This window comes from Stenella coeruleoalba (assembly GCF_951394435.1).
Source record: "Stenella coeruleoalba genome assembly, chromosome: 1".
Taxonomy (NCBI): domain Eukaryota; kingdom Metazoa; phylum Chordata; class Mammalia; order Artiodactyla; family Delphinidae; genus Stenella; species Stenella coeruleoalba.
Window position 1 is genome coordinate 38,488,239 of NC_137169.1, and position 26,175 is coordinate 38,514,413.

The 26,175-nt window shown below is 53.3% G+C and overlaps 2 protein-coding genes across 4 annotated transcripts; both read left to right on the plus strand.

The window, feature by feature from the left end:
- Window positions 1-25,961, plus strand: LOC307197583 (taurochenodeoxycholic 6 alpha-hydroxylase-like; the record flags this gene model as incomplete). 3 transcript variants are annotated; one of them, XM_079943634.1, is made up of 12 exons in its annotated part: window positions 1-195; window positions 18,110-18,251; window positions 18,888-18,932; window positions 19,408-19,535; window positions 20,506-20,630; window positions 21,004-21,158; window positions 21,595-21,701; window positions 21,784-21,974; window positions 22,060-22,193; window positions 23,091-23,155; window positions 23,298-23,374; window positions 25,763-25,961. In XM_079943634.1, 12 exons carry the CDS (start codon window positions 1-3, stop codon window positions 25,929-25,931), a joined length of 1,533 nt encoding a protein of 510 aa, XP_079799760.1. The 3 variants fall into 3 exon arrangements, with proteins under 3 accessions (XP_079799760.1, XP_079799761.1, XP_079799762.1); XM_079943635.1 differs by having other exon boundaries at window positions 21,100-21,158; XM_079943636.1 differs by lacking the exons at window positions 1-195; window positions 25,763-25,961 and adding an exon at window positions 14,820-15,014 and having other exon boundaries at window positions 23,298-23,378.
- Window positions 2,927-10,836, plus strand: LOC307193498 (taurochenodeoxycholic 6 alpha-hydroxylase-like; the record flags this gene model as incomplete). Its single annotated transcript, XM_079935535.1, is given in 13 exon segments — window positions 2,927-3,161; window positions 3,799-3,847; window positions 4,323-4,446; window positions 5,429-5,553; window positions 5,894-5,927; window positions 5,929-6,049; window positions 6,487-6,593; window positions 6,676-6,866; window positions 6,962-7,095; window positions 7,997-8,061; window positions 8,204-8,213; window positions 8,216-8,276; window positions 10,668-10,836. Coding segments are annotated over 13 exon segments (1,425 nt in total).
- Window positions 25,962-26,175: the final 214 nt, after the last annotated feature.

Here is a 26,175-nt window from a genome sequence, read left to right on the forward strand (position 1 = left end):
ATGAGTGTCTCTGTGCTGAGCGCCCCCAGAGCCCTGGGCGGTGTCTCTGGGCTCCTGCAGGTGGCCTCCCTGCTCGGCCTGGTTCTGCTTCTGCTCAAGGCAGCACAGCTCTACCTGCACAGACAGTGGCTGCTCAAAGCCCTCCAGCAGTTCCCGTCTCCTCCTTCCCACTGGCTCTATGGGCACATGCAGGAGGTAGGATGGAGTGGGATGGGGAAGTGGGAGGGCAGGGAGGGCCGGGGCTCTCAGACCATGGTCCTGGTGAGCAAGTCCATGGGATGAAGCCTTGTTGTGGGATGAGCACGTGGCCTCACAAAAGGACCCAGCTTACCTCTCAGGTCTTGGCTCCTCATCCCAGTCTGGGGAGCTCCCTCCCTCCCAGGACCCCGTGCTGGTGTCCTTGGGTGTGTCAGACACTCCTTCCTTAGGGAGATCTGCAGGCTGTCCTGGCAGCCCTGCACTTTGAGGACAGTGGCTCTTCCTTCCTGAGTTTCCCCCGTCTCCAGGCTGAGCAGCTTCAGCTGTTCTCATAGAACAGGCTTCTAGATGCTTCCGTGCCCCATCCCTCAATCGCATCCTCTCTGCCTGGCCCTGAGCTTGCCTGGGAGCACAGACGTCAGTCTGATGGACGCTGCCCTGTGGGCTCACTGTCGGTGGAGATGACAGACAGGAATCTAAGAAGATGTCAGGTCACAGGAAAAGAGACCCAATTGCTGGGTGGGGGGTTACGTCAGCTGTAGGGACAAACTGGCTCGGTTTAAGACTGAGGAATTTTCCAGTCTCCTGATTTTGGTGCTTAAACCCTGACAAGTTGCTGGCACACATGAGCGAGGTTCCCAGGATGATGCCAGGTAAGGAGAACTGACATTTGAGTTGCACCATCCACAGGGTGAGGTCGCCCGCCTGGTGTCCTCCCTCAGTGGACTATGTGCTCTCGGAACCGAGCGTGAAATCCCCCTCACCCCCAGCACCCTGCACGGAGCCTGCGCAGAGGGCTGCCCATCCAGCGTGTGGAGGGACAGGAAGGAGGGAAGGAGCGGCTTGCAGGCTGGGCAGGGGCAGCGCCTACCCACCCAGCACTGGCAGCACTAGCCCGGTCGGCGGGGGGCTCAGAGCCACGTCAGGGGCCACCTGGAGAGGGGCTCATCAAGGGTTTGTGGACTGAACAAATGCTTTCTCTGCAGCGTGATTAAAGTAGAGTGGAGCCAAAGACGGGAACCGGAAACAGCCCAAGCCCCATGTGGGCTGGCCCAGTACCTCTCTCCCCTCTCCTTCCTAATCTCCTGCACCCCAGCTTACTCAGCGTCCTCCCCGCCTGCCTGGGCATTCTGGCCTCTGGGACTCTGCTCCCATGTGCCCTCTACCTGGAATGATCTTGTCCCTCATATGTCTGTCTACAAAGGCCCAACTCCAAGCCACCTCCTCCAAGATGTCTTTCTGGGTCTCCCAGGAGTGGAGGAGACAACCCTTTTTCCCTTGCCTGTCCTTCTCTTAAGGCAGTGCTAACCGGATTCAGCTAGTTTTGTCTGCAGTGTCATAGCTGTGAGCTCCTTCTGGGAGACCCTGCCTCTGGTTCACTTTGTAACCTGAGAGCATCTGGGTAAATGATGACTCAACGAATAAATACATGCATGAAAAAGAGCTTTCTAATGTCCAGGTCCGAGTTAGGGCCCCTTCCCCAGAGCTTCCCCAGAGGCTTGGTCTTCCCTCCATCACACATTCATGAGCCCCTACGGTTGTCATGTCCTCAATCTCGCTGTCTCCTCCTGGAGGCTCCAAACAGACAAGCATCTACAGCCGCATCCTCATTCAGTGCCTTAAACCAGTGCCTGGCACATAGTAGATGCTCAGTAAATACGTGCTCAGTGAAGGAACCCATCCCACAGTAGGCAAGTTGCCTCAGAGCTGGTGAGTCCTGATGGTAGAAGGATGCAGGCAGAGATTAGATACCCAAGTGGCGGATGCTTGCTTTGAGTTACACAGAAGCCATTGAATTAAAGACGAGGTGACTGCATGGAACATGCCTAGGACCAAATGTTGATGAGAAATCCAGAGGTGATAAAACGAAGCTGAATCTGCAAGGTTAAGGAGAGGCAGTTGCTCTGTGGCTAAGAGGAGGGGCAACCAGGTAGAGGAAAGAACCTGGGCAGAGGCCTAGAAGTGTGAGCAGGTGGGGCCAGTGCAAGGCGCACAGGCAGCAGCATCTTTGCGGGCAGAGCAATGGGTCCTGTGGACTCGCCAGCCCGGCAGGAGGCAAGAATAGAGAGGGTAAAGCCAGAAAGCAAGGGCCTTTGTGGTCCACACTGAGGAATTTCAAGAGATTCCTTTAGGTGGTGGAAAGTGTACACAAGTTTCTGGACACTGGTAAATGAAAATGGGATAAAATAATCCGCATATCAAAACCTTAGTTCAATACCATTTCCATATATACATCCAGAATCTGTGTACACACGCAATATGTAAAATAATATGGTACAAACACAATTTAGTATATAATTTTTCTCACTTATCCATATACATCCGACACTCTTTCAAATTAACAAACATTTATATGTATGCTGGGGTACTACTGAAAATATATAACAACCAGTATGGCAAAATGAAATTAATATATAAATTTAATTTTTATAATATATTTTATTCTCTAAATAAACAAAATTATATGACAAAACTACTTACCAAGTGATACAAATTATCATAAATTGCTCATGCAAATGTTGTATGAATCACTTCCCAAAGTTTTCTACGGCTGGGAGTGTTCTCTGGTGTAAGTTTCGGTAGGCAGTTTGTACTGGTGGCCCAGGGCTGTACCCAGCAAGGGGACAGAATGTGGTCTTAGGACAAAGGTGGACAGCCAGCAGGTCTGGGGCAGAGCCCAGGTCAGAAGAAATAGTTCCAAACTCCTAGTTCTGCTGATCGATCCAGAATGATCTCCCTGTACACATCCTGCCCTTCACCCCCACTCCAGCACTGGAACTCAGAGAAGGGTTTTATTGATTTATCTTTCCCTTGGGGACAGTTCCAAGACGAGACCGAGCTGCGACCCCTACTGAAGAGGGTAGAGAAGTACCCAAGTGCCTGTGCTCGCTGGCTGTGGGGGACGAAAGCCCTGGTGTTGATCTATGACCCTGACTACATGAAGGTGGTCCTGGGGAGATCAGGTGAGAGGGAAACCCACATCCCAGCAGGAGAAAGTCTTCCCTCTCGGGTACATGGCCCTGGATCTGTGAAATTCCAGAAGAAACTGGCACTACGGCCATCAGTACCTGGCACCCTACCAGCCGTCCTTGCAGCCCACAAGCCAGCCTAAGGCCAGCATCACTCACGCACAGTGAGTGCTTCAACACCCGGGTGGGGCTGGCTTCTCTTTCCTGTCTTACTTTCTTTCTGTTTTAACCCAACTGAGATGATCCCGGGTCTGGAAGACAGCTCCCTGTCCACACTGATGTAGGTTTGGCACCTCTCACTGTTGCCTGTCCTGGGTCATGAAATGGCCAAACCACCACAAACTGGAGGAAAACACAGGCTCCTTTCTTACTCTGTGGCGCTGAGCAGAGCCTATCTTTCTTGCCGATTCCCCGTCTTAGTCCTGTGGGTGTTCTGCTGCTGGGACACTGAGTCTGCCTTCCTGGGCCCACAGTGACCATCAGGACAGAGAGAGTCAGGGATGGGAGGCAAGAGGGAGGTGGCTAGAGACAGACTGCCAGCTGACCAGCATGAGGAATGGGAGCTGCCACAGCTGCTCTGGGGGCTGCCTGCCTTGTTCGGTGCCCTCCACTTCCCTTCCTTCCCTTTCAGACCCAAAGTCTCACGATGCCTACAGAATGCTGATCCCCTGGATTGGTAAGTACATTTAAATACAACTGCAGTCCACCCACCAGTTAGGTTTACCAAGAGCTACCTCTTTGCTTAATGGAGAACAACGGGTACCAGGCACCCTGTCACCACCTCATCTCTCAGTCAAGCCTCATTTCTCTCCTTCCAGTGAAACTCTCACCCTTTGTAATGGTGCTGAGAGCCCTCCTGAAACTCAGCCTCTTCTTCATCGCTTCTCAGTTCTCTGTGATATTCTCAGCCTGACTATTAATTCTTCTATCACCTGCCCCCCTACTCTTCTTCAACCTCTGTCTCACAGCTGTCATAATGACATCCTATGGACCAGCCATTCTGGAAATTCACATTCCTGAACTCTACTGGCCTTTCCTACCTTTGCCCATGATGTGCCTTCTCCTGACACCCTTGGTTCCTCCCAAGTTGTCCCTAGTCGTCCCTCTGATCCAGGCTCCCCGACCCACACACACACCCATCTGTTGCCCTGGGAATGGTTTGCTCGTGTTGGAGGGGCAGACGTGGTTCCAGCACCGGCGGATGCTGACCCCAGCCTTCCACTATGACATCTTGAAGCCCTACGTGGGTCTGATGGCCGACTCTGTCCGAGTGATGCTGGTGAGTCTATCCCTCGTCACCTGGACCCACTCTCATCCAACACAGCTGACAAAGTCCACTCTCAGACCCTTGTGTCCCTCAGGTGTCCATCAGACCCAGCCCCCAGAATGGTGCATTCAGAACGTACTCTGAGACAGAGCTCACCAAAACTGGATGGGACAGAGGGGTACCCTGGCAGCAGCTTGGATCCACAATTTGCTCTGAGATAAGGGAAATCAGGGCCATGGTGTATTCAGGGTCCACTCTCCTCTCATCTCCACATCTTCAACACAGAAGATTAGAGCAAGAGTCATTCACCTGGACAGCGGTGCAAGCCGCCCCCGGATGCCCTGGACAATGGCAGCTTCAGTGGCATAGTAGACATCCCAGGATGTCACTCAGGTAGGCTCTGGCCTGGGGCCCAGGGCTTCTGCATGGAATTGAGCCACTCACGGGAGGAAATGAGGCCAGGTCTACATGCACAGAGCTGGGTCTTGACAAGCATCACCTCTGACCTAGACTGGGCACCACCTGGTCTCAGCTAACACTGGATGAATGAAAGGAATTGAAGCATATCATGCCCCCTCCTAGGAGCCCCAATAGAGCCCCTTACACTTTTACTTTGCTTGAAATATTTGCTTACTAGTGTTGAACATTGTCTGTCCAGTTCAGATCTCAGAACCCCTAAGTTTCCCCCTCTGTCCCATAAAAAAGTATGGTTTCTGGTCTGCCACAAGGTGGTCATCATCATACTCTATTCTTAAAATTCAAAACTAATTCAGAATATTATGAGAGAACGTGATTAACTATATAATAAAAGATTCTGAGAAAATAGGCATCACATTACACATGTGTGATACAGCCTTAAATTGCTAAAACAAATCTGCTTAGAAACAGAGGAAGTCTCATCCAAATATTTAGAGAGACAGAGAGAGAGCCTGGCCTTGTCAGCACAGGCCTTCTGGGAGAGCAGAGCAGGGTCAATGTCCCCCTCCCACCACAGGACAAGTGGGAGGAGCTCGTCAGCCTGGACTCGCATCTGGAGGTCCTTGGACACGTCTCCTTGATGACCCTGGACACCATCATGAAGTGCGCCTTCAGCCACCAGGGCAGCATCCAGACAGACAGGTCAGTGACAACCTTTCAACGGCAGGGTCCTTGTTCTCACCAGCTGGGGAGGACTTACCTGAGAGGCAGTTAGGGCAGCGTGGACGCTTATGAGCTCTGAAAGCAATATTCTGCAGAGAGACATGGACCATGGTCAAATCCCTGATCCTGGCAAATGGAGAAGCCTGGCTACTCAGACCACTTGTAAAGGACTAAGTGCCTCCAGGGCTGTGAGGCAGAAATGACAAAGCCTCAGTGCTGCCTGTCCCCGCTGACTGAGGAATCCCCACCCGGAGCCCCACTCCATCTCCAGGTCAGAGGCTCCCTCCACTCCAGTCTCCTCTGCATCCTCTCCCTTCAGGAACATCCAGTCCAACATCCAGGGCATCAGGGAATCTCAACAATCTGATTTTTTCCCAAGTGAGGAATCTCTTCCACCAGAACGACATCATCTACAGGCTGAGCCCTGAAGGCCGCTGGAGCCACCGCGCCTGCCAGTTGGCCCATCAACACACAGGTTCTGCTCGTCCTTCTGGGCGGCTCCTCCCCTGGCCTTGACCCCTCAGGCAGGGCCCAGACTCCTGCTTCCTCTTCAGGGGCTGGCACACACCCACACTGGGTACTTCCCTGGTGCAGGGGTTGGGACCCGAGACGTCAGGGTGTCAGGTGAGGTGCAGGGAGACACATGTGTCACCACGTTGCTGACGGTGGAATGAGACCCCCTCCCAGCATCATTCAGGCAGAGCCTCCGTGGGCTGTGCTATTGAGGGGATTCCCGACCTGGATCAGACGATGCTGGAGCTCTCTGCCCTGACATGTGCGCCCATTCCCACCCTCGTCCTCATCCACCTGGTACCCAGATTGGGCCTGAGGGGCAGATAGAGCTACGGTGGGTGCTGCATCTGGGCCCCCAGGAGCCCTCAGCTCTGCCTGGGAACCACTGTTCTGGGACAGATGGAGTGATCCAGCTGAGGAAGGCTCACCTGCAGAAGGAGGGAGAGCTGGAGAAGGTGAGGAGCAAGAGGCACCTGGATTTCCTGGACATCCTCCTCTTCGCCAGAGTGAGTGTGGGCAGGAGAGGCCTGAGGCTTTGCCCAGAAGCACAGAGGAAGGGCAGACCCTGCACTCCCCCTGCCTCCGCAGATGGAGAATGGGAGCAGCTTGTCTGACAGGGAGCTCCGTGCCGAAGTGGACGCGTTCATGTTTGAGGGTCACGACACCACAGCCAGTGGCATCTCCTGGACCCTCTATGCTCTGGCCTCCCACCCTGAGCATCAGCAGGGGTGCCGGGAAGAGATCCAGAGCCTCCTGGGGGATGGCGCATCCATCACCTGGTGAGTGCCCAGCAGGTGGGAGGACCTTGCCCCTCCGCGAGTGGAGGACCCCTGGTTGTCCGGCCCCACCTGCCCTTAGATGGGCTTCCTTTCAGGGACCACCTGGACAATATACCCTACACCACCATGTGCATCAAGGAGGCACTGCGACTGTATCCACCAGTGCCATTCATTGGCAGAGAAATGATCAAGCCCATCACCTTCCCTGTTGGACCCTCCTTACCTGCAGGTATGAACTTCACCCACACTCACTAAACTAAACACTCTACAAAACCACACAGAAGATCAGAAATCCACATGGGCTTGCCAAGTTCCAGGATGACATGACTATTATCTCCGCCTCAAGATAATTAGTATTTACTCTGTGGTTTGGACGACTTTTGAAAAATGCTTGACACAGAAATTGAACCAACAAAAGCTCAATAAGCAAATGTCAGTTCCTGAATGTGGTTACAATGGAGGGCTAAAATTCTAATTCCTTGAGACATGAAGGCTTAAGAGAAAAGCAGACAGAAACAGGTGGACATGTGGTTCTTTCCATGTGGGGTCTATGTAAACGAGGGAGCTCAGGGAATGCACTGTCATGGGTCAGATGGTCCAGTCCCTGAGGAGCCCTCAGGTGGATGGCCGAGAGCAGCTGATGATCAGGTCTGAGAGCCCTGCCATGGTTGGAGGCCACCCATTGGCTCACCGCCCAGTGGGTCTGAATCCCAGCCCAGCCACCTCCTCTCTGTGGGATCACAGACACATCCCTCAACCTCTTGGAGGCTCAGGTGCCTCATTTGCACATGGGGATAGGAGTGCCTTCCTTGAGGGCTGCTGTGAGGATTAGATGAGTTAATGCACTTTCCCCGAGGGCTCATGATGACACCTGATAACTGTGAGTTTTCATGTGAGGCGATCCTGATACTAAGCCTCCAATTCTTTTCCTTCTCAGTCCTGGCCATGGTTACCTGCTCCTAATCTGTGCTCATGTGCTTGGTCACCTCCAGCCCACCTGTCCTGCAAGAGCACCACTTCATTCAGAGGGATGGAGGGTGGCTCTCATGGTGGCTCCCAGGCCTTCTGTGCACATTGCCCCTGTTGCCATGGGTACCATCAGTCTTCTCTCTCTCCTACCTGCCCCACAGGAGTCCCGCTCTCCCTCTTCTTTTATGGGCTTCACCACAACCCGAAGGTGTGGCCGAAACCAGAGGTATGATGGCCATGGGAGGAGGGGATGGGATGCTCCCTCCAGACCAGCACCACCCCTGCTCCGCTCGGGGATTCTTGTCCCCTGGTGGATTGGTGCAAGGAGCTTGACCCCACCTTTCCTGGCCCTGGTGCTCTCTCTGCAGGTGTTTGACCCATCCGGTTTGCACCAGGTTCTGTTCGACACAGGGCTTTCCTGCCCTTCTCAGGAGGACCCAGGTGAGGCCTTCTGTACCTGGGGCATCTGGGTGTCACTGGGTGCTACCTGATGTGTGTGACTGTGTACATTCATATGTGGTGTATGCAATTATGTCCCTGTATGTTTGTGTGTTGAGAAGGCAGCGTGTGTCCCCATGTACAAGAAGGCCTTCAGGACAGGCCACGGAGATTTTGACCTCCTGACTTCCATAACGACCAGCCACATTGCCATGGCCGTGGCCGTTCCAAAGTATTCCAGGGTTTTCCTCACTTTAGGTGTGTGACTTTCAGCTTTAGAATTTTTCATGAAAGGTAAACTTCAGATGTTTGCTTTTCCCAATTATCAGTCATCTTAGAAGGTGGTTTTCTCTCTTGGCACATTTCTAGTCCAGGCACCGCATTTTTTACTTAATTCACCGATCCACCTCTCACTGTATCAGCAGTCGTGTTTGCATGGGTTTGGATTTCCAGCTGTCTTCCTTGTCCTGAGGTTTCAATCCATGTATGTGATCACCTACAGTTTCTGTTGTTTGAAGAAAGTTACACAGCAGTGTGTAGTCTCTATCTCTGCAGTTGAAGCCAACAAAGTCATGACTGCTTATTAATATAAACAAGACACCTTTTCTAGTTGCCGTAATTCTTTATATATAGCGGGAATTATACACCATAGTCCAAGAATCTACAGAGTCTAACATTGGCAAAAAGGCATAAAATTAAAGGCAATCAAGTGCTTTTGAAAGAAAACTCACTATTTTGTAATTGACACCTGCATTTGAGAAGTTTGTGGCATGTAAAATATAAAAGACACTTGAAATAGCTGTTAAGCTGGATGAGTCACTCCAAAATGACTCCTGTGAAAACCTTCAACAGTATAGGTCCCCTGCCGAAATAGTAACTTCCATTACTTAGTAACGACTTAGTAAAACAAGTTTTTCTGAATCTAAAATTCTGTGAAATTTTCAGTTGGTGAATCAACCTTCACAGAACAGGCTTGAAGCAAACATGCTTGCAGAATTGGCTCTGGGATTTGGTTTCTGCCAGGGTCCTTCTCCGCTGTAGACACAGGCTGCACATCATGTCGCTGCCACTAGAGGACAGCAGGTACCTGGCAACTCAATTCCTAGGTCAGAATAAACATTTAATTTTATTCCAATTTTTTTTTCAATTCAATTAACTTTGTTCAAATAGAAAGCTATTTATTAAGCCTGCCTCTGTGTGCCAAGTCATGTATTAGGAGATGGGAACCCAGAAACATAAGGCACTTTCCCTGCTTCCAAGAGTTCACAGTCAAGAAACCACTACCGCTATTCAAGACAGACATGCGACGTTTCCATAGTGTAGTGGTCAGTACGTTGGCCTTACAAGACAGACATCATGCATTCATCCACTCTTTCACTCATTCATTCATTCACTGAGCAGATTGTGGAATGTTCCATGTTTCTGGCACTGTCTGGTCACGGGACGGTGATGTGTCCTTGAGTTAACAGTAAAGCTGCTTGGGGATGTGGGAGAAAGAGGTGCAGGCGGCAGAGGCGGGAGGCCAGACGGTCACTAGACTGAGTCTTGAGCATGTGGCCGGCAGAGGCGGGGGGAGGGGACCTCAACAGCAGCGGAGCGAGGAAGAGGGGCTGGACAGGTGCGAGGTGAGTGAGGAGCAGCCCAGAGAGCGCTGTGACGCCAGCTGAGGCCCCGCGACGTGTCCTCCCTGTGATGGAGGGCGCAGCAGGCCCCGAGCCGCCGTGGCTGCAGTAGAGGGAGGGGAGGCAAGGAGACTGGAAAGGCCAGTGAGGAGCCCACGGGATGGGAGGAGGGGCCTTGCTGGAGTAGAATGGGAAGGCTCCAGGGGCGGGTTGACTGCGGGGCTGCGGAGAGACAGGAGGCCGGAGCATTAACTGGGAGGCAAGTGGTCCAGCAGGTCGAGGGGCACTAACCCGTGGCCCCTCCAAGAAGCCTGGTTGCCATCCTGACTTCCTTACACAACTCCGTCCTGTCCTGTCTGGGGACTGGGGCCCCTGCTTGTCTGCCATGGGTGGTGAGGGCCTGAGAGTTGCCCACACCCCCCTAGAGTGCCCTGGCCTGGACGGAAACCAGAAACGGCCTGTGGACGAGTGAACAAAGTACTAATTCACATTTACTGATTCACGTGACTTGACCCTGTGGCTTAGAGCGCCGACGCTCCCCAACAGGACTTGCTACTGCTGAGAGCAGAAGTAGGAGTTAGGAGCTAGTCCTGGAGAGAGGTGGCCTTTGTAAGGGTCAGGGGGAGAGGGGGGACCGAGGCTTGGGCGGCACGTTCAGTGTGACCCGTAAGGAAGGGATCGGGGCTGGGTCACGTGGAGGAGAGCCCTGAATGCCCTGTGCCCGGCAGGGGTTAGAAGCCTCTGCTCACTTCCTTTTCCCTCCCTGACCCAGGAACTGCATCGGGAAGCAGTTTGCCATGAATGAGATGAAGGTGGCCGTGGCCCTGACCTTGCTTCGCTTTGAGCTGGCACCCGATCCCTCCAGGGTCCCTGTTCCCATTCCAAGAGTTGTGCTGAAGTCCAAGAATGGGATCCACTTGCAGCTCAGGAAGCTCCTGTAATGCTTGTTGGAGACAAGGACGAGCTCTGAGGGCCCCTGCCTGCCAACCTGTCTCACTGTCACTCTCTCCCGTCCTTGCCTCTGTGCCCACTTCCTGCTTCTATCTGCCCACCTGCCGGCCTACCTCATGTCCTGCCTCCTGCCCGTCAGACGTTCTGCCCTCCTCCTCTCACCTTTCTCCAGGCTCCCTATCTGCTTATCTCTCCATCTGTCTCTGACCCACCTGTGTCTCTGACTGTCCACCTAAACCCTGATCGCCTGCCCTCCTCCAGTCTGTCTACTCTCTGCCTGTCTTTCTCCCCTTCTGCCTGCCTGTCTGTCCCTGAATTCACTTCCTTTTGCTGATAAAATAATTGGTCACAGCCTAAGGACTTCAAACCACACAGAGTTATTCTCTGACAGCTCTGGAGTCAGAAGCCGGAAGTGGGTTTCCCTGGACACAGCCAAGGTGTTGGCAGGGCCCCGCCGGTGCAGGGATGTAGGAGAGGATCCCTCCCTTTGCCTTTTCCCACATCTAGAGCTGCAATCCTTGCATTCCTTGGCTCCTGGGCCCTCCTCCATATTGAAATCCATCAGCTCTTCAAATGTCCCCCTGCTTCTGTCTTCACATCGCCTTCTCTTTCATAAGGCCCTCTGTGATTACACAGGCCCACTCAGATAAAACAGGCTTGGGCTTCCCTGGTGGCGCAGTTGTTGAGAGTCCGCCTGCTGATGCAGGGGACATGATTCGTGCCCTGGTCTGGGAAGATCCCACATGCCGCGGAGCGGCTGGGTCCGTGAGCCATGGCCGCTGAGCCTGCGCCTCCGGAGCCTGTGCTCCGCAACGGGAGAGGCCACAGCGGTGAGAAGCCCGCGTACTGCAAAAAAAACAAAACAAACAAACAAACAAAAACAAAAACAAAAAAAAAAAACAGGCTTGTTCTCTGGCTCTGGGTATTAGCACACGGACACCCTGGGCAGCCGTTACTGTAGCTGCTGAGTCCTGCGTGACTACCATCGCCTTGGGCCCCCGATCACTCCCGTGTGTTACGGGTCTGCCCATTTGTCACTCACCTGGCTTCCCCTCTTTCCCACTCCCTGGATAAATTCACAATGTCATATGGAGCGTGCGTGTCTTCCCTTGCAAGGAACTGGATCGAATGAAAGAGAGAGAGAAGGGGAGGGAAGGCAGAGGAGACGAGGAGAGGACATGACCCCTGGTCTGTGGGCCCAGAACCCCAGCAGGACAAGCGTGTCCCAGCGCCCCTGCAGCCTCACACTCTGGGGTCCCTCACGCCCTACAACCCGCCTGTCACCTGAGGCTCCCACGGCAGCTGAGTCAGGAGAAAGGGCTCGTCTCCAAAGGCTCAGAGGGAAGAAGCTCACCCTGGGCACCCGTCAGGGAAGGAGCCTCCCTGCTGTTGTGTGGTAGCTTCCTCGCTACATCCTTAGAGGGGCCCAGCCAGAGCCCATCCTGCCCTGAGCAAAGAAGCCTTACAGACTTGGCTCAGAGGGCCTCAGGAACCAATCCTTCACCCCAAATGAGATTTGAGAAGAGCCCAGCCCAGATTCGAGAAGCACTGGCCATGTCACCAGCCCCCGGCAGCCCTTCCTCACACGCAAGGCCTGCAGGCTTCTCAGAGGCCCGAGTGGGCAGCTGTGCAGGAGGGTCTGGGAGGACCAGCTGGGCACGAGGCTTGGCTGCTTGGAGAGGATGTCAGACCCGAAGCAGAGAACCAGCCGGTGCACCTCCCCCACAGGACAGCCCCTTGCAGTCCCCGGCGTGTCTGCCCAGCCCCTGAGCAAGGACGGGCTTCTTCAACCCTGGTGCTCCTGGAGACCTCAGGGGGACTGGTCCTCCTGACCCTGACCAGCGCCAGGCCCCTCGCACTCCTCCACCAGCCTCTCTGCACCAGCCCTGCTCTCTTGCTGCTTCTGCACACAGGTCCTCCTCCCGTCCCACCCCTGCCCTTCCTAACCCAGGGCCCCGGATGCCAGACGAGACCCCGCTGCAGTCCTGTGCTGTGCTGTGATGCCGCCATGTGCCTCCTGAAGGGGACGTCTCCCCCAGCCTCTGCCTGCTGCTGGAACCTTCTGTCCAGTCCCCTCCCCGTTCCTAGGTCACAGGGCTAGTTCACTCAGCTCCAAGGAAGGGCCAGGTGGACATATATGCACTACCAAATGTCAAATAGATGGCTAGTGGGAAGCAGCCGCATAGCACAGGGAGATCAGCTCGGTGCTTTTTGACCACCTAGACAGGTGGGATAGGGAGGGTGGGAGTAAGATGCAAGAGGGAGGGGATACAGGGCTATATGTATACATAGAGCTGATTCACTTTGTAGTACAGCAGAAACTAACACAACATTGTAAAGCAATTATACTCCAATAAAGATGTTTAAAAAAAAAGTTGGGGTCAGGAGTACACTCTGTGCCTGACCGGGTGTGGGGCAGGAGAGTTAGCTGGGACTGTCCTGGGCAGGAAGCTTGGCAGGTCCCCTGGCGTCAGGGGGTGCAGAAGGGCTCGGGCTGGTCACTCTGACAGCATGGGCCGATGGGCACTCCCTCAATTTACTGTTCCTGGTGCTGGACCTAGTTGCTAAACCAACAAAGGAAAGTCTATCTGCTCACAATCTCGGGGGAAGCAGAGGCAGAGACCTGAGAGGAACCTGAGAGGGAGTGAAAGGTTGTGCTGCAAGGGGGTATGTGTAGGTTGTTAGTCACCTCTGACCTTCAGTTAGGAGAGCAGCCCAGAATGTGGCCCTATAGGTTATATGTGAAGCACCTGTCATGAGGACAGGCAAAGGAAGAGGCTCTTGGGACAGAAGTTAAACTTGGTGGGGGAGCAGGTCAGGAGGAAACTCAAGGCTCCTAAGAGAGCTTGCTTCCAAGTAATTCTTCATGGAAATCTTTGGTGTTTTACTTTCTGAATTTCGGGCACTGGGTTAGATCTTGGGAAAGAGAATCATGAAACAGGGATGTAAGAGACAGAAAATGAAGGTTTCCCCATCCCTTGCTCTTTCACATATGACCTGCATGACTTTTTTCAGTGCCCATCCCTCTAGAAGCACTCTCTACCTGGTGAACTCTTATTCACCCTTCAAAGCCCCATTCTTTTTTTTAGTTTTCTCCTTTCCTGATTGGTCTGGACACTATTCATTCTTCCAGCACAAGCCTACAATTTTTCTTAACTAATATACTTTTATACCTTTACCTATAGCCTGTGAGCTCAAGAAATATTTGCTGAGTGAATGAATGACTGAATGAACATTCATTGGATGTAAATAGGAAATGAATTATTATCCCACCTTTCAAAGGAGAAGCTGAGGCTCAGAGAGGACAAGTCTCTAGCTTCATATGTAGTGAAACTGCCCTGGGGCTGGACCTCCTGAATCCAAGGCCAGTGCTCTGTCCACTGGCACAGTCACCCAGGACACACTGCATAGTGGATGGGTACAAGCCCCGGGGAACATTTCAGAGGCAGCTGAGGCAGGCAGCTTTGAAGTCCAACAGAGAAGGATTTCAGTTTCACCTGGGACAAGCAGAGGCTGTTTTCCTCTGGCCACATCACTTTTCTTCTCTGAAATCAGTTTTCCCCTCTGAAATGGGATGATAATAAAACCAACCAAATCTACTGAACATTGGTAAACTAGACTGTGACTGTCTTGAAGTCAGCAAGATTCATGTCTGCTTTGCTTGCAGCTGTGTCCCAGCATCTAGCAGACTGCCTGACATGTTGTAGGTGCTCATTGAATATTTGGTAGGTAATATGGAGAAGGAAAGTGGGGTTGCGCTTGGCCATTGTCACTGTCAGCTGAGGAAGTTTTCTCACACTGTTTCCAGAAGTGCATCCTCCACAGTTAATCAACCCTGGAGGCCCAGGTCTGAGCTCTGCCCTCACCTTCACCCTCCCCTAGGTGGGCGGGGCAAGCCTCCCTGACCAGGCTGGGTGTTCAGGGGAGGTCAGCCACCTTCAGGGACAGTCAGCAATCCAGAAGCCGCTGCACCATGAGTGTCTCTGCACTGAGCACCCCCAGAACCCTGGGCGGTGTCTCTGGGCTCCTGCAGGTGGCCTCCCTGCTCGGCCTGGTTCTGCTTCTGCTCAAGGCAGCACAGCTCTACCTGCGCAGACAGTGGCTGCTCAAAGCCCTCCAGCAGTTCCCGTCTCCTCCTTCCCACTGGCTCTATGGGCACATGCAGGAGGTAGGATGGAGTGGGATGGGGAAGTGGGAGGGCAGGGAGGGCTGGGGCTCTGAGACCATGGTCCTGGTGAGCAAGTCCATGGGATGAAGCCTTGTTGTGGGGCGAGCACGTGGCCTCACAAAAGGACCCAGCTTACCTCTCAGGTCTTGGCTCCTCATCCCAGTCCGGGGAGCTCACTCCCTCCCAGGACCCCGTGCTGGTGTCCTCGGGTCTGTCAGACACTCCTTCCTTAGGGAGATCTGCAGGCTGTCCTGGCAGCCCTGCACTTTGAGGAGAGTGGCTCTTCCTTCCTGAGTCTCCCCCGTCTCCAGGCTGAGCAGCTTCAGCTGTTCTCATAGAACAGGCTTCTAGATGCTTCCCTACCCCATCCCTCAATCGCATCCTCTCTGCCTGGCCCTGAGCTTGCCTGGGAGTACAGACATCAGTCTGATGGACGCTGCCCTGTGGGCTCACTGTCCGTGGAGATGACAGACAGGAATCTAGGAAGATGTCAGGTCACAGGAAAAGAGGCCCACCTGCTGGGTGGGGGTTTATGTCAACTGTAGGGACAAACTGGCTCGGTTTAAGACTGAGGAATTTTCCAGTCTCCTGATTTCGGTGCTTAAACCCTGACAAGTTGCTGGCACACATGAGCGAGGTTCCCAGGATGATGCCAGGTAAGGAGAACTGACATTTGAGTTGCACCATCCACAGGGTGAGGTCGCCCGCCTGGTGTCCTCCCTCAGTGGACTATGTGCTCTCGGAACCGAGCGTGAAATCCCCCTCACCCCCAGCACCCTGCACGGAGCCTGCGCAGAGGGCTGCCCATCCAGTGTGTGGAGGGACAGGAAGGAGGGAAGGAGCGGCTTACAGGCTGGGCAGGGGCAGCGCCTACCCACCCAGCACTGGCAGCACTAGCCTGGGTGGCGGGGGGCTCAGAGCCACGTCAGGGGCCACCTGGAGAGGGGCTCATCAAGGGTTTGTGGACTGAACAAATGCTGGGAGAAAATCAGGGGTTGCAGAGAGCTGAGGCCTCCCTTTCTCTGCAGCATGATTAGAGTAGAGTGGAGCCAAAGACGGGAACCGGAAACAGCCCGAGCCCCACGTGGGCTGGCCCAGTACCTCTCTCCCCTCTCCTTCCTAATCTCCTGCACCCCAGCTTACTCAGCGTCCTCCCGCCTGCCTGGGCATTCTGGCCTCTGGGACTCTGCTCCCATGTGCCCTCTACCTGGAATGATCTTGTCCCTCATATGTCTGTCTACAAAGGCCCAACTCCAAGCCACCTCCTCCAAGATGTCTTTCCGGGTCTCCCAGGAGCGGAGGGGACAACCCTTCTTCCCTTGCCTGTCCTTCTCATAAGGCAGTGCTAACCGGATTCAGCTAGTTTTGTCTGCAGTGTCATAGCTGTGAGCTCCTTCTGGGAGAGCCTGCCTCTGGTTCTACTTTGTAACCCGAGAGCATCTTGGTAAATGAGGACTCGATGAATGAGCAAGTGCATGACGAAGAGCTTTCAAACGTCCCCGGTCTGATTTAGGGCCCCTTCCCCAGAGCTTCCCCAGAGGCCTGGTCTTCCCTCCATCACACATTCATGAGCCCCTACGGTTATCATGTCCTCAATCTCGCTGTCTCCTCCTGGAGGCTCCAAACAGACAGGCATCTACAGCCGCATCCTAATTCAGTGCCTTAAACCAGTGCCTGGCACATAGTAGATGCTCAGTAAATACGTGCTCAGTGAAGGAACCCATCCCACAGTAGGCAAGTTGCCTCAGAGCTGGTGAGTCCTGATGGTAGAAGGATGCAGGCAGAGATTAGATACCAAAGTGGCGGATGGTTGCTTTGAGTTACACAGAAGCCATTGAATTAAAGACGAGGTGACTGCATGGAACATGCCTAGGACCAAATGTTGACGAGAAATCCAGAGGTGATAAAACGAAGCTGAATCTGCAAGGTTAAGGAGAGGCAGTTGCTCTGTGGCTAAGAGGAGGAGCACACCAGGTAGAGGAAAGAACCTGGGCAGAGGCCTAGAAGTGTGAGCAGGTGGGGCCAGTGCAAGGCGCACAGGCAGCAGCATCTTTGCGGGCAGAGCAATGGGTCCTGTGGACTCACCAGCCCAGCAGGAGGCAAGAATAGAGAGGGTAAAGCCAGAAAGCAAGGGCCTTTGTGGTCCAACGTGAGGAGTTTCAAGAGATTCCTCTGGGCGGTGGGAAGTGCATAAAAGTTTCTGGTTATTGGTAAGTGAAAATAAGATTTAAAATACACATATAAGAACCTTAGTTCAATACCATTTTCATGTATACATCCAGAATCTATCCTATCGCTGTGTATACGCTCAATATGTAAAACAATATATACACGGGCTTCCCTGGTGGCACAGTGGTTGAGAGTCCGCCTGCCGATGCAGGGGACACGGGTTCGTGCCCCGGTCCGGGAAGATCCCACATGCCGCGGAGCGGCTGGGCCCGTGAGCCAGGGCCACTGAGCCTGAGCGTCCGGAGCCTGTGCTCCGCAACGGGAGAGGCCACAACAGTGAGAGGCCCGCGTACCACAAAAATAATAAAAAAATAATAATATATACACATACAATTTAGTACTTAGTTTTTTTCACCTAGCCATATACATCCGACACTTTCATATTAGCAAACATTTACATGTATGCTGGGAAAATATTGATGATATATAGCAATCAGTAAGCAAAAGGAAATTAATATATAAATTTATTTTTTTAATATAATCTATTTTATTCTCTAACTAAAATTCTATGACAAAACTGCTTATTAAGTGATACGAATTATCATAAATTGCTCATGCAAATGTTGTACGAATCACCTCCCAAAGTTCTCTACACCAGGGAGTGAATCCCTGATGTAAGTTTCTGTAGGCAGTTCGTACTGGTGGCCCAGGGCTCTACCCGACAAGGGGACAGAATGTGGTCTTAGGACAAAGGTGGACAGCCAGCAGGTCTGGGGCAGAGCCCAGGTCAGAAGAAATAGTTCCAAACTCCTAGTTCTGCTGATCGATCCAGAACGATCTCCCTGTACCCATCCTGCCCTGCACCCCCACTCCAGCACTGGAACTCAGAGAAGGGTTTTATTGATTTATCTTTCCCTTGGGGACAGTTCCAAGACGAGATCGAGCTGCGACCCCTACTGAAGAGGGTAGAGAAGTACCCAAGTGCCTGTGCTCGCTGGCTGTGGGGGACGAAAGCCCTGGTGTTGATCTATGACCCTGACTATATGAAGGCGGTCCTGGGGAGATCAGGTGAGAGGGAAACCCACATCCCAGCAGGAGAAAGTCTTCCCTCTCGGGTACATGGCCCTGGATCTGTGAAATTTCAGAAGAAACTGGCACTACAGCCATCAGTACCTGGCACCCTACCAGCCATCCTTGCAGCCCACAAGCCAGACTAAGGCCAGCATTACTCACTTACACTGAATGCTTCAACACCCGGGTGGGGCTGGCTTCTCTTTCCTGTCTTACTTTCTTTCTGTTTAACCCAACTGAGATGATCCCGGGTCTGGAAGACAATTCCCTGTCCACACTGATGTAGGTTTGGCACCTCTCACTGTTGCCTGTCCTGGGTCATGAAATGGCCAAACCACCACAAACTGGAGGAAACCACAGGCTCCTTTCTTACTCTGTGGCGCTGAGCAGAGCCTATCTTTCTTGCCGATTCCCCGTCTTAGTCCTGTGGGTGTTCTGCTGCTGGGACACCGAGTCTGCCATCCTGGGCCCACAGTGACCATCAGGACAGAGAGAGTCAGGGATGGGAGGCAAGAGGGAGGTGGCTAGAGACAGACTGCCAGCTGACCAGCATGAGGAATGGGAGCTGCCACAGCTGCTCTGGGGGCTGCCTGCCTTGTTCGGTGCCCTCCACTTCCCTTCCTTCCCTTTCAGACCCAAAGTCTCACGATGCCTACAGAATGCTGATCCCCTGGATTGGTAAGTACATTTAAATACAACTGCAGTCCACCCACCAGTTAGGTTTACCAAGAGCTGCTTCTTTGGTTAATGGAGAACAACGGGTACCAGGCACCCTGTCACCACCTCATCTCTCAGTCAAGCCTCATTTCTCTCCTTCCAGTGAAACTCTCACCCTTTGTAATGGTGCTGAGAGCCCTCCTGAAACTCAGCCTCTTCTTCATCACTTCTCAGTCCTCTGCGATATTCTCAGCCTGACTATTAATTCTTCTATCACCTGCCCCCCTACTCTTCTTCAACCTCTGTCTCACAGTTGTCATAATCACATCCTATGGACCAGCCATTCTGGAAATTCACATTCCTGAACTCTACTGGCCTTTCCTACCTTTGCCCATGATGTGCCTTCTCCTGACACCCTTGGTTCCTCCCGAGTTGTCCCTAGTCGTCCCTCTGATCCAGGCTCCCCGACCCACACACACACCCATCTGTGGCCCAGGGAAAGGTTTGCTTTTGTTGGAGGGGCAGACGTGGTTCCAGCACCGGCGGATGCTGACCCCAGCCTTCCACTACGACATCCTGAAGCCCTACGTGGGTCTCATGGCCGACTCTGTCCGAGTGATGCTGGTGAGTCTATCCCTCGTCACCTGGACCCACTCACATCCAGCACTGCTGACAAAGTCCACTCTCAGACCCTTGTGTCCCTCAGGTGTCCATCAGACCCAGCCCCCAGAATGGTGCAATCAGAACGTACTCTGAGACAGAGCTCACCAAAACTGGATGGGACAGAGGGGTGCCCAGGCAGCAGCTTGGATCCACAATTTGCTCTGAGGCAAGGGAAATCAGGGCCATGGTGTATTCAGGGTCCACTCTCCTCTCATCTCCACATCTTCAACACAGAGGATTAGAGCAAAGGTCATTCCCCTGGACAGCAGTGCAAGCTGCCCCTGGATGCCCTGGACAATGGCAGCTTCAGTGGCAGAGTGGACATCCCAGGATGTCACTCAACTAGTCTCTGGCCTGGGGCCCAAGGCCTCTGCATGGAATTGAGCCACTCATGGGAGGAAATGAGGCCACGTCTACACTCACAGAGCCAGGGCTTGACAAACATCACCTCTGATCCAGACTGAGCACCTACTGGTCTCAGTTAACAATGGATAAGTGAAAGGAATCGCCCCTTCATAGGAGCCCAAATAGAGTCCCTTAACCTTTTCCTAGCCTTGAAATATTTGCTTATAAGAGTTGGCCATCGCCTGTCCAGTTCCGATCTCAGGACACAAAAGATTACCCCTTTGTCCCTTGAGAAACAATGTTTTCTGGTCTGCCACAAGGTGATTATCATCATAAATTGTTCCTAGAATTCAGAATTGATTCAGAATATTATGAGAGAGTATAATTAATTACATAATAAATGATTCCAAGAAAATAGACATCACATTACACACATGTGTTACAGCTTCAAACTGCTAAAACACATCTGCTTTGACAGTGAGAAAAACTCATCAGAAGATTTAGAGAGACAGAGAGAGAGCCTGGCCTTGTCAGCACAGGCCTTCTGGGGGAGCAGAGCAGGGTCAATGTCCCCCTCCCACCACAGGACAAGTGGGAGGAGCTCGTCAGCCTGGACTCGCATCTGGAGGTCCTTGGACACGTCTCCTTGATGACCCTGGACACCATCATGAAGTGCGCCTTCAGCCACCAGGGCAGCATCCAGACAGACAGGTAAGTGACAACCTTTCAACGGCAGGGTCCTTGTTCTCACCAACTGGGGAGGACCTACCTGAGAGGCAGTTAGGGCAGCGTGGACACTTATCAGCACAGAAAGCAACATTCTGCACAGAGCCATGGACCACAGTCAAATTGCACCCAGACCAACCTTGACTCAGTCACAGGTCCCTGATTCCTGCACAGGGAGAAGCCTGGCTGCTCAGGCCACTTGTAAAGGACTAAGTGCCTCCAGGGCTGTGAGGCAGAAATGACAAAGCCTCAGTGCTGCCTGTCCCGACTGACTGAGGAATCCCCACCCGGAGCCCCACTCCGTCTCCAGGTCAGAGGCTCCCTCCACTCCAGTCTCCTCTGCATCCTCTCCCTTCAGGAACATCCAGTCCTACATCCAGGCCATCAGAGACCTTGGCAATCTGACTTTTTTCCGATTAAGAAATGCTTTCCACCAGAACGACATCATCTACAGGCTGACTCCTGAAGGCCGCTGGAGCCACCGCGCCTGCCAGTTGGCCCATCAACACACAGGTTCTGCTCCTCCTTCTGGGCGGCTCCTCCCCTGGCCTTGACCCCGAGGGCAGAGCCCAGACTCCTGCTTCCTCTTCAGGGGCTGGCACACGCCCACACTGGGTACTTCCTGGTGCAGGGGTTGGGACCCGAGACGTCAAGGTGTCAGGTGAGGTGCAGGGAGACACATGTGTCACCACGTTGCTGACGGTGGAATGAGACCCCCTCCCAGCATCATTCAGGCAGAGCCTCCGTGGGCTGTGCTATTGAGGGGATTCCCGACCTGGATCAGACGATGCTGGAGCTCTCTGCCCTGACATGTGCGCCCATTCCCACCCTCGTCCTCATCCACCTGGTACCCAGATTGGGCCTGAGGGGCAGATAGGGCTACGGTGGGTGCTGCATCTGAGCCCCCAGGATCCCTCATCTCTGCCTGGGAACCACTGTTCTGGGACAGATGGAGTGATCCAGCTGAGGAAGGCTCACCTGCAGAAGGAGGGAGAGCTGGAGAAGGTGAGGAGCAAGAGGCACCTGGATTTCCTGGACATCCTCCTCTTCGCCAGAGTGAGTGTGGGCAGGAGAGGCCTGAGGCTTTGCCCAGAAGCACAGAGGAAGGGCAGACCCTGCACTCTCCCTGCCTCCGCAGATGGAGAATGGGAGCAGCTTGTCTGACAGGGAGCTCCGTGCCGAAGTGGACACGTTCATGTTTGAGGGTCACGACACCACAGCCAGTGGCATCTCCTGGACCCTCTATGCTCTGGCCTCCCACCCTGAGCATCAGCAGAGGTGCCGGGAAGAGATCCAGAGCCTCCTGGGGGATGGCGCATCCATCACCTGGTGAGCGCCCAGCAGGTGGGAGGACCTAGCCCCTCCGCGAGTGGAGGACCCCTGGTTGCCTGCCCTTAGATGGGCTTCCTTTCAGGGACCACCTGGACAAGATGCCCTACACCACCATGTGCATCAAGGAGGCACTGCGACTCTATCCACCAGTGCCATTCATTGGCAGATATCTGAGCAAGCCCATCACCTTCCCTGATGGACGCTCCTTACCTGCAGGTATGAACTTCACCCACACCCACTGAACTAAGCACTCTGCAAGACCACGTGGGAGATCAGAAATCCACATGTGCTTTCCAGCCCCGGGATGCTCTGTCTGATGTTTCCGCCTCAAGATAATTAATATTTCCTCTGCAGTTTGGAGGTTTTGTAAAACGCCTGACACAGAACTTGAACCAATGAGAGCTCAATACGCAAATGCTAGCCCTTGAATGTGGGCTTGTAATGGAGCCCTATAATTCTAATTCCTTGAGACGTGAAGGCTTAAGAGAAAACAGAAGTAAGCAAGGGGATGTGGTTCTTTCCATATGGGGTCTAAGTAAACGAGGGAGTTCAGGGAGTCCATTGTCATGGGTCAGATGGTCCAGTCTCTGAGGAGCCCTCAGGTGGATGGCCGAGAGCAGCTGATGATCAGGTCTGAGAGCCCTGCCATGGTTGGAGGCCACCCATTGGCTCACCGCCCAGTGGGTCTGAATCCCAGCCCAGCCACCTCCTCTCTGTGGGATCACAGACACATCCCTCAACCTCTTGGAGGCTCAGGTGCCTCATCTGCACATGGGGATAGGAGTGCCTTCCTTGAGGGCTGCTGTGAGGATTAGATGAGTTAATGCACTTTCCCCGAGGGCTCATGATGACACCTGATAACTGCGAGTTTTCATGTGAGGCGATCCTGATACTAAGCCTCCAATTCTTTTCCTTCTCAGTCCTGGCCATGGTTACCTGCTCCTAATCTGTGCTCATGTGCTTGGTCACCTCCAGCCCACCTGTCTTGCAAGAGCACCATTTCATTCAGAGGGATGGAGGGTGGCTCTCATGGTGGCTCCCTGGCCTTCTGTGCACATTGCCCCTGTTGCCATGGGTACCATCAGTCTTCTCTCTCTCCTCCCTGCCCCACAGGAGTCCCGCTCTCCCTCTTCTTTTATGGGCTTCACCACAACCCGAAGGTGTGGCCGAACCCAGAGGTATGATGGCCATGGGAGGAGGGGATGGGATGCTCTCTCCAGACCAGCACCTCTCCTGCTCCGCTCAGGGATTCTTGTCCCCTGGTGGATTGGTGTAAGGAGTTTGACCCCGCCTGCCCTGGCCCCGGTGCTCTCTCTGCAGGTGTTTGACCCATCCCGGTTTGCACCAGGTTCTGATCGACACAGCCATGCTTTCCTGCCCTTCTCAGGAGGATCCAGGTGAGGCCTTCTGTACCTGGGGCATCTGGGTGTCACTGGGTGCTACCTGATGTGTGCAACTGTCTACATTCATATGTGGTGTATGCAGTTATGTCCCTGTGTGTTGACGTTTTGAGAAGGAGGTGTGTGTCCCCATGTACAAGAAGGTCTTCAGGGCACGCCACGGAGACCTTGACCTCCTGACTTCCACAACGACCAGCCACATTGCCATGGCCGTGGCCTTTTCAAAGTATTCCAGGGTTTTCCTCACTTTAGGAGTATGACTTTTCAGCTTTAGAATTTTTCATGAAAGGTAAACTTCAGATGTTTGCTTCTCCCAAGTATCAGTCATCTTAGAAGGTGGTTTTCTCTCTTGGCACATTTCTAGTCCAGCCCACTGTCTTTTTTACTTAATTCACCAATCCACCTCTCACTGTATCAGCCGTCGTGTTTGCATGGGTTTCGATTTCCAGCTGCCTTCCTTGTCCTGAGGCTTCAAGCTATGTATGTGATCAGTTACAGTTGCCATTTGAAGAAAGCCTTGTGTGTCTTCTCTATTTCTGTAGTCGAGCCCAACAAACTTATAACAGCATATTAATATACACATGACAGCTTTTCTAGTTGCCAAAAATCTATACATGTAGCAGGGATTACATACCATAGTCCCAGAATCTACAGAGTCTAATTTTGGCAAAAAAGGATGGAATTGAAGGCAATCAAGTGCTTTTGAGAGAAAACTCACTATTTTGTGTTGGACGCATGCATTTCAGAGGTTCTTGCCGTGTAAAATATAAAGCACACATGAAATAGCTGTTAACCTGGATGATACACTCGAAAATGACGCCTGTGAAAATCTTCAACGGCTACAGATCCCCTCCGAAATAGTAACTTCCATAACTTTGGAACTACTTAGTAATCCAAGTTTTTTCTGAGCCTGTAATTCTGTGAAATTTTCAGTTGGTGAATCAACCTTCACAGAACAGGCTTGACGCAACACGTTCCCGGAATTTGCTCTAGGATTTGGTCAGTGCCAAGGTCCTGTTCTTCCTTGTAGACATTGGCTGCAGGTCATGCGGCTGCCACCAGAGGACCGGGGGTACCTGGCAACTCGATTCCTAGGTCAGAATTAATGTTTAATTTTACTCCAGTCCTTTCTTTTTCAATTCAATTAACTTTGTTCAAATAGAAAGCTATTTATTAACCTGTCTCTGTGTGCCAAACCATATATTACAAGATGGGAACACAGAGATGAAAGGAACTTTCCTTGCTCCAACAGTTCACAGTCAAGAAACCACTACCGCTATTCAAGACAGACATGCGACGTTTCCATAGTGTAGTGGTCAGTACGTTTGCCTTACAGGACAGACATCATGCATTCATCCACTCTTTCACTCGTTCATTCATTCACTGAGCAGATTGTGGAATGTTCCATGTTTCTGGCACTGTCCTGGTCACTGGACGGTGATGTGTCCTTGAGTTAACACTAAAGCTGCTTGGGGATGTGGGAGAAAGAGGCGCAGGCGGCAGAGGCGGGAGGCCAGGCGGTCACTAGACTGAGTCTTGAGCATGTGGCCGGCAGAGGCGGGGGGAGGGGACCTCAACAGCAGCGGAATGAGGAAGAGGGTCTGGACAGGTGCGAGGTGAGTGAGGAGCAGCCCAGAGAGCGCTGTGACGCCAGCTGAGGCCCTGCGACGTGTCCTCCCTGTGATGGAGGGCGCAGGAGGCCCCGAGCCGCCATGGCTGCAGTAGAGGGACGGGAGGCAAGGAGACTGGAAAGGCCAGTGAGGAGCCCACGGGATGGGAGGAGGGGCCTTGCTGGAGTAGAATGGGAAGGCTCCAGGGGCGGGTTGACTGCGGGGCTGCAGGGAGACAGGAGGCCGGAGCATTAACTGGGAGGCAAGTGGTCCAGCAGGTCGAGGGGCGCTAACCCGTGGCCCCTCCAAGAAGCCTGGTTGCCATCCTGACTTCCTTACACAACTCCGTCCTGTCCTGTCTGGGGACTGGGGCCCCTGCTTGTCTGCCATGGGTGGTGAGGGCCCGAGAGTTGCCCACACCCCCCTACAGTGCCCTGGCCTGGATGGAAACCAGAAACTACCTGTGGACGAGTGAACAAAGTACTAATTCACATTTACTGATTCACGTGACTTGACCCTGTGGCTTAGAGCGCCGACGCTCCCCAACAGGACTTACTACTGCTGAGAGCAGAAGTAGGAGTTAGGAGCTAGTCCTGGAGAGAGGTGGCCTTTGTAAGGGTCAGGGGGAGAGGGGGGACCGAGGCTTGGGCGGCACGTTCAGTGTGACCCGTAAGGAAGGGATCGGGGCTGGGTCACGTGGAGGAGAGCCCTGAATGCCCTGTGCCCGGCAGGGGTTAGAAGCCTCTGCTCACTTCCTTTTCCCTCCCTGACCCAGGAACTGCATCGGGAAGCAGTTTGCCATGAATGAGATGAAGGTGGCCGTGGCCCTGACCTTGCTTCGCTTTGAGCTGGCACCCGATCCCTCCAGGGTCCCTGTTCCCATTCCAAGAGTTGTGCTGAAGTCCAAGAATGGGATCCACTTGCAGCTCAGGAAGCTCCTGTAACGCTTGTTGGAGACAAAGACGAGCTCTGAGGGCCTCTACCTGCCATCCTGTCTCACTGTCACTCTCTCCCGTCCTTGCCTCTGTGCCCACTTCCTGCTTCTATCTGCCCACCTGCCGGCCTACCTCATGTCCTGCCTCCTGCCCGTCAGACGTTCTGCCCTCCTCCTCTCACCTTTCTCCAGGCTCCCTATCTGCTTATCTCTCCATCTGTCTCTGACCCACCTGTGTCTCTGACTGTCCACCT